At 36.6% G+C, this 7,725-nt stretch overlaps 1 protein-coding gene across 4 annotated transcripts in view; it reads left to right on the forward strand.

The window, feature by feature from the left end:
• SMOC2 (SPARC related modular calcium binding 2) overlaps positions 1-2,565 on the forward strand; it is a 142,309-nt gene extending 139,744 nt beyond the window's left edge. For all 4 annotated transcript variants that reach the window (XM_071549475.1, XM_071549473.1, XM_071549474.1 and 1 more), the window contains exon 13: positions 935-2,565. In XM_071549475.1, the coding sequence (XP_071405576.1) occupies positions 935-958 (24 nt within the window). In that variant the 3' untranslated portion in view covers positions 959-2,565. The remainder of the gene's footprint in view (positions 1-934) is intronic.
• Positions 2,566-7,725: the final 5,160 nt, after the last annotated feature.

Genomic DNA, 7,725 nt, shown 5'->3' on the forward strand with positions numbered 1-7,725 from the left:
TTTAGAAGCTGTTGTTGACAAATGATAGCCTTATTTAAGGCTGGCTAAACAAACCATCTGTTGGCAGTTTCATACTTTTACAATACATGGCTGCAAATGCAGGAGGTGGCTTTCGTCACAGAAGTTCTCACTTGAAAGGAAGTTACTGAAAAGAGTAGGAGCCGCTCAAAGGAAACCACCCATCTAAGGCATGATGAGATTTGCAGCACTCAGGAGGCACACACTCAAAAGCTCATTTTCTACTAGTTTATTGCAACAGTTCAGTTATATGTATACTTGTGTGTGCTTAGGCATGTATTCCTGATTACATTTTCTCACATATGTGAACATCTGTATGTGTACTGGCACATAGAAGCTTAGTAAAAGAAAGCAGATGGAGAAACATACTAATATGCTGAGTCTCAAATGTGGTTGCTCTAAAAGGGGTCAAATATACGATGGGTCTGACAGAACTAGAGTAGTGGCCAGATATGTTTCCCTTGCTCAGCTCTACCCTGTCCAGCAAACATGCACATATATGCACACACGCTGACAGTGAGACCCAGAGGGTATTTTACAGACTAGCAAAAAGTTTATAAGGAAACTATAGATTGTTCATGAGACTCTGGTCTGCTGCCTATTCCTTATACATCACATGCTACAGAATGATATATTGCACCAGGGACACGCCCAGTCAGTTGTTAAAACTGTGTGTTTGACAAGTATAGATTTAAAGGGGCCAGTGGTAAGAAATGGTGAAGATGTTGCTCATACCCTTGCTTGTAGATGCCATGAAGGACTACAGAGAAGGGATTTTTTTATTCCCCATATATATTGATGCAGAACTCTCCTTTTGATAGTGGCATGTGGACACTCTTGAGAAATAGAGAAATATGTTTATAGTGGATTTATTGAAAACATCATTAATACTGCAATTTTTCCAACTTCCTTTCAGCAAGTTTCTAAGAAGCAAGGATGAACACCTTACTGATACAAGGCAGATCTCTTTGACATGTGGGAGATTTCCTCACCAAAAGGCAATAAAAACAATTGTAGTATTTGCACTTTGTACTTAAAAATGTAAATTCACTTTGTAGAAATGAAATATTTAAACAGACTTTTTTTTTTAATCTGTGAAAATGTAATGGCTAGTTTTGAAAAATTATCACATACAATGTATGTGTATTCTTTTGTTGTCTGAAATATATAAAACATGTTGGAGATGTAAAAGTTTGCATTTAAACCATTTTTTAGAAAATTACTTTGTGGCCATCAGTAGCATAGAAACCTGGTTTTATGTATTTTGGTTTCAATAGTATGCCTTGTTTTTCTTAATACTGTCATTTAAGTAGAGTTATGCTGAAAAGTCTACTGTATTCTCAATTTTGTCCAAGCAGTGTTGAAAATTTGAGTTTTGTAGGACTGAGAGAATTTTGTAAATTGCTGTTTACTTGGTTTTGTAGTTTTTAACTGAGTGCATTTTTCATCGGTGGCAATATTTTATTTTGTTTTTATTGCAATTATTAGGCTTTCTAAAGATGCAATGAGAATACAACCACTAATGGATTCAAAACCCAGTTATTATACTTGGGATGCTTATAGAAAAATGTATCCTTTTATCCGTTTTTGAAGTGCCTTTTCTTATAAATTTTGGTAGGATTTTTTTCCTGCGTGCTTTCACTTGGGCTATTAATACAGCAATCCAAAAATGAGTATGGTAGATTGGATTGTAATATCACTCCAGTCTGGTTCAGCCTGGGCCTAACTGTATGTTTCTGTGGTCAGTGCAAAGCAGGAGCAGAGTTTATATGGGTCAGAATTGTAAATTTTACTATAGAGACAGGGAACAATAAGCATGCAGATGGTTCAACATTTTTTTCCCTTATACCCTGTCAACTCTTTGGCTTGCCTCAGGGTCCACTTGAGGTAAAGCTGAACAAATTATGAGCAGTTGCCATCAGGAGGGATTACTCACATTGCCCCTGCCTGAGGTTTTTTCCTTGCTGTCTGAAAGAAGTTCTCAGAAGGTTTCATACCTTCTCTGTCATTTTTCCTCCTCAGTGATTTTTGGTGTTTTTTTTTTTTTAATTTGAGTGTCTGAAAGGAATAAAAACTTGCAGATGTGAATTTAGAGCAGGGGACCCAAGCAAAAAAAAGCTCTGCTTTTCAACAGTTGTGAATTACAAGCAGCTGGGCAGATCGATGCAGTGGGAGATGGACTGCTGGCATCTAGGAACTGATGGGAAGGCATGAATGTTGCAACAAACAGTGATTTCAGTCTGATTTGTTTAAATAATGTGTGGGATCTGACATGTGACAAGCTGATCATAATAGCACCCTGGCTTGAGCTTGTACCTGGAGAAGCTTTTTTGCAAATAAAAACATTTCATTTCAGTTCCAACACTGTATGCAAGGAAATTGTACCCCAGAAATTGTGTACTCTAAGCTTTGGCAGCAGGAGAAACCAAGATGCAACTATGTGTTATCATGCATTTTTGTATTAAAAAGTATTTGTTATTCTTTTATGCTGTTAAACTTTGAATTTAATCTCCTTTATAGATTAAAGATCAATATGTTATCAAACTATGCTGGTGATTTTTATTTTGCAACATAGGGTGCCATATTTGGAAGCAGATACACACAGTGATGACTTCACCACTGCATTGAGTTTATAAGGAACCTCATGACTCCACATTATGTCCATCTGCTTTTCTTTCTTTGTCCCTTCATTGAATTCTCTTCTTTTGCTTTCTCAAAATAGTGATTTTGAGGCTAGATCCTTTGGATGCTACTATCTCTATATAGTTTCAGCTTGATCTCTTGCCTCTTCTCAGCAAAGTACAATATGGTGTAGAGGTGACACCTTATGCCCTCCATGAGTGTGAGACCTGCTGGCCAATTTTCAGCTTGGCTGGAAACAAAGAGAGACTGCAAACCCTGAGAATTCTCATATCAGCTTAAGCATCTGATTAAGTGATCACAGTATGGTTAATAGCAGCATTTCATAAGAAACACCTAACTTTGTCACTGTGGACTTTGGAGACAATATAAATGAAGGCTAACAAATATTTTGCCATTTTCAGGGTTTGCAAGTGCACCCCATTTAAACTAAGAGGGTGTGTGGGGAGGCAGATTTGGACTAGCCATGTGATTGTATAATGAGTAGCCTTAAACACTGACCAAAACACAAATAAATGCTAAGGACACTTATAGGTATTCAAAGATTTCTACATCAGAGTCACTTAATAACCAAAAGATGAGGTACTTCCCCTTTGTACATATTTCACTTTTATGGTTCATTTTAATTTCCAGCAATTATACCACTTGACTATAGGTAGCACTGATTTCTCATAGTTCCAGATAGAGACCAGATCCCTAATGGAATCACACTTGAAAGCTTACCAAATTCACCTTGGGATCCTGTATCTCTCATATAGCCACAAGATACTTAAAACTGGATAAATCTTGGTCCTTCTAATTGTAACCAAGCATGGCCTTGATATCAAAAAGGAATCCATGTTAATAGGCCCTTAGGCTCACACTGCAGTGCCACTGTTTATTTAGTTCCACAGTAATTAATTAGATATAGTTTTTGTCCTATTCAATGTGCAACAATGTAGTTTCAATTGTAATTCTGTTCTTATTGAAAACACAATTTTTATTCTGCTTCTCATTGACCAATATTTGTTCTAGTTCCAGCTATGTCTGAACATATTTGTTTAGAGCTTTTATAAGGTTGTAAATAGAAAACTATAATGTTTGAAAAACATGTATGTATTCAGTGATTTGTCCAACCTGTTGCAATGTCCATTAATCAACAGGCAACACAGTGAGAAATGTTTTGTCAACACTTTGACACTTTGGAAAACTTTCTCATTTTGTTCCCATACCTAAATATAGGCCAATTTTATAGTTCAAGTTTTACCAAAACCACTTAATTCTCAGTCTTCTCCCAGTCTAACAAAATGCCTAGCTTTCAGATACTCATATTGTAGAACTGGGACCTAGATAATTGTCTGAATGACAATTTTTCTTGCTATTAGATGTTAAAAGAGGGATAGGGAGAAGACTTTAACAATATTCACTGCATATAAATAGATGAATACACTGTACTTTTTTATTTGAACCAGGCTTTTGCCCTTCGTAAGTGCCATAAGCTGTGGAGAATACAGGCATTCCTAGAAAGCTGGAAGGAAAACAAGATATGGATTGAATAATTAAAATCATTTAACTGTGTCCAAGATTTGATAGATGTAATTAATATTTCCCTTTTACAGTAGTAATAAAAGGTGGATTAGTAGAGGTTAAGAAATCTTTTCTGGAAGAGATAATGCAGTTATCCCACATTCAAATATTTACACTATTGTATTACATAGCTAAGTGAAAGAAACTAATATGAAAGAGTCTTTAAAGCAGAAAGGAAAACTTTAATACTTTTGTTTCTTTTAGGATGGCAAATTGATGTAATTTTTGAGCAATTACATTGACATTAAATAGGAACCAACTAAGTTTATTGACGTCTGAAACATTAGAATGATTTTAGTAAATTATTGATAAAAACTGTACTCTTAGTCCCATTTAATTCTTTCAGTTCAAGTTTTAGAAGTGAAAATATGTATTTTGTTTAAAAAGCAAAAATAATATATGGTTTTTTTCTTTAAACAAAAACTCAAGTGGAAAGCATTCAGAACAACACATTTCTCTACAACATCCATTGAGGGAGGTAACACGAAGAAAATTCTATTTTTTTTAGGATAATAATAGATATGTGCAGTATTTTGCCTTTATTACTTGCACCTTCCCTTTATCCTCACACACTTTTTCCTTTCACTCATTTCACTCTTGATATACAAAGCTTTTTGGAAGGGAAGATATTGAAATGCGAGTCCATTCCATGCATATGAACAGTCATTTCCATAAAATAGATTCCTCTGAGTAACCCTTTCCTTAGATACCTTATTATTATTAATTCACTGCATAGGATTGCTTTTTTCATATCAAATACAGATTCCTTCTCTTCACAGGTATGGAATCCATTCTTGGCTAAATGGGTACTGTATGAAAAAAAACACTAATAAAAGGTCAGCACAGTCTATGATATTGTAGGTGGACAGCTGCAATTTTTTATTAAGCCGAAAAAACCAGTTTATAAAGATTTATGAAGCCCGCTCAGTATGTGAAGTGCAGCCATGAAGATGCCTATATTCGGTCAGGGAAAAAATGGAAAAAAAAGAGGAAAAAAGAAGTTTGAATGAAATTTCCTTTGAGAAATATTGTTTCAGTAAACCATGATTCACTAATCTCATAGGATTGAGGTCTTCTATGAAATTTCACTTTTAAAGGTATTTTTGGTGGTTGTTTTTGTGTTGAAAATTCTTTTCCTTTATCTAACAAGCATAAGGTATCAACATAGAAAAGACACATTTGAATAGCAGTTTTGTCCCAAAATTAGATTTTGTGAAAGGTAGCAGCATTCCTGCTCTTCCACAAACTTAAAAAAAAAAACAAAAAGAAAAAACCAACCCACCCCCCCACCCCCCCGCAAAACAACAAGCAAACATATTCAATTGAAAGAAGTCAGGTTTCCAAACATTAATTTGCCATGCTTCATCTGAGTTTTTGAGTGCCTTACTATCCACGTATGAGGCAAAGAAATCCTAAATTTTTATTTAGCAGGACTGGGGCTTGATGAACTGATGGATTTAGCACTGTATGCACACAGAACATGAAGAAAACTGCAATGCGAGTAAAGGTATTTATACTCATTTGTATCTGTGCAACACAGTTGAAGCAGTGTGAACTACTGACCCGCAGAAATAGAAACGGCACTATTTCAGCTTGCAAAACAAGCCTGCCATGGGACATCGCAAACATGCTCAAACCTGAAATAATCTAGCATATCTCTACTTTTATCAGTCATTTCACTCAAAGGATAATCTGAGCCAGGAGCATCTCTGTGTGTTGCTTCCCAGGTAGTCTTCCTGGATCCACAGCTTGGCCACAGTCTTCTGAGATCCTCGGGCTGTGATATTAGTGGGATCAAGACTCAGAACAAAAGACACAAGAAAAACCACAATGACAAATACTTTAAACTACAGGATATTACTCCATAGCTCAGATTTTTTGCCCTGATGAGCTGTGTTCTACTGAAAAATCCTACCCATTATCATCAATGACAAACCCTGACTTCTTGCTTCTTATTCCACCAAATCAGAGTGACAAAACATCATGCTTCAACTGAGTGTGAGTCAATGTGAGTCTCAGCTAAAGGGCATTTGAGAAATACTGTGGCCTGTCAACAGGCACATGTGCTAACTCCCACTTACCAATTCCTCTTTCTGCTGAGCACCATATGACGGAGCAGTGTCTGCACATACCTATTCTTTAGTGCTTCTTTGTTTCTTTGTTTGTTTATGTCTTTCATTGTACCAATAGATCTGCAGGGTTGGATGATACCCTTCAGTTTACATTTTTTTTAATCAACAGATTAATGGCAAAGGATTACAAGAGAGTGCTGTCTTCTTATTCTTTTTTTTTTTTTTGTGTGTGGTTGCCTTTATGTTCCCTCTTGGGGTAGCTAAAACCTAATTATTTAAATATTTCTCAAAATCTTCACTCTTTAATGTTTATGTGAGAGAGAAAAAGGCAGAGAAACAGAGTGCAAGAAAGATGTTCAATAAAACTTTAGAGCCCACAGAAGATATCACAGGTTCAGATTAGAACTATTTTCAAGGTACCAAATGTTTCCATGACCTGATGACCAGGTGTTTGACTTCATCAGCTTTGAATAGTTACCTGGAAAATTAACTTGGAAAATAGTTAATGACAAGTAATGTCTCCCACTTCAGATTTTCAGCAGTGCAGGCGAGAGGGTAGAGGAAAAAGTCACATGATGTCCTAATGCAAACAGTAAACCGGCATCGGCTGGAATGGCTCTAGGGAGAGGCTGGGAAAGGGCTTCACCTGATGCAACTGGGAGGGAGGGAGAGAGGAAACTACATGCCCACAAACGGCTTGGAGGACGATGGGGAAGAGGGACCAGCTGAAGAGGAGGAGGCTGCCCCTGAGTGTGGTCAGAAACCTGTCTTACAACTAGCATCTGCTGCACCTCTTAAAGCCCAGTGACTTTAAGTGTCCAGAAGCTGTCTGGTCAGTAAGCAGCATCTCCCGTCTGTATCAATTCTGCCTAGAAGGCTTTCACATTAAGCCAGGCAGTACAACTAAACAATAGTTAAAAATGACAATGAGCACAGATTTTCTGGTTGCTTTCAGTGCTTGCAGATGGGGAGGAGGGTGGAGTGATAGAAGGATTGTGTTAAACTCTAGAGCCTCTGCTGCATTTTAACTATTTAATCTCCAAGTAATTTTCCAGATAACTATTCAAAGCTGATGAAGTCAAACACCTAGTCATCAGGTCATGGCACCACTATGAGCCTGATGTGACTGAAAAGAGATGGTACAAATGTCATGACTGTTTAGTCAGAAACATTGAACATTTCTTTTAATTAGATGTATAATGAATACTAGAGGATAGAGACTCAATCATCATATACCCTGTCCATCTTCCCTTTCTTTCTTTTAATTTTCCACATCACTTTTAGTGGATTTTGCTTAAGAAATTATTACAGCAGTAACAAATTCAGTAAGTTTCAGATTAATTTTCCCTTATAAGTCTTGTTTTAGTTTGTATTATTGGTATCTAGGCCTTGTCATGGGAGGAAAGTCACTAAAGGGTACTTTAGCAGC

Source organism: Pithys albifrons, chromosome 2 (assembly GCF_047495875.1).
Source record: "Pithys albifrons albifrons isolate INPA30051 chromosome 2, PitAlb_v1, whole genome shotgun sequence".
Lineage (NCBI taxonomy): Eukaryota > Metazoa > Chordata > Aves > Passeriformes > Thamnophilidae > Pithys > Pithys albifrons.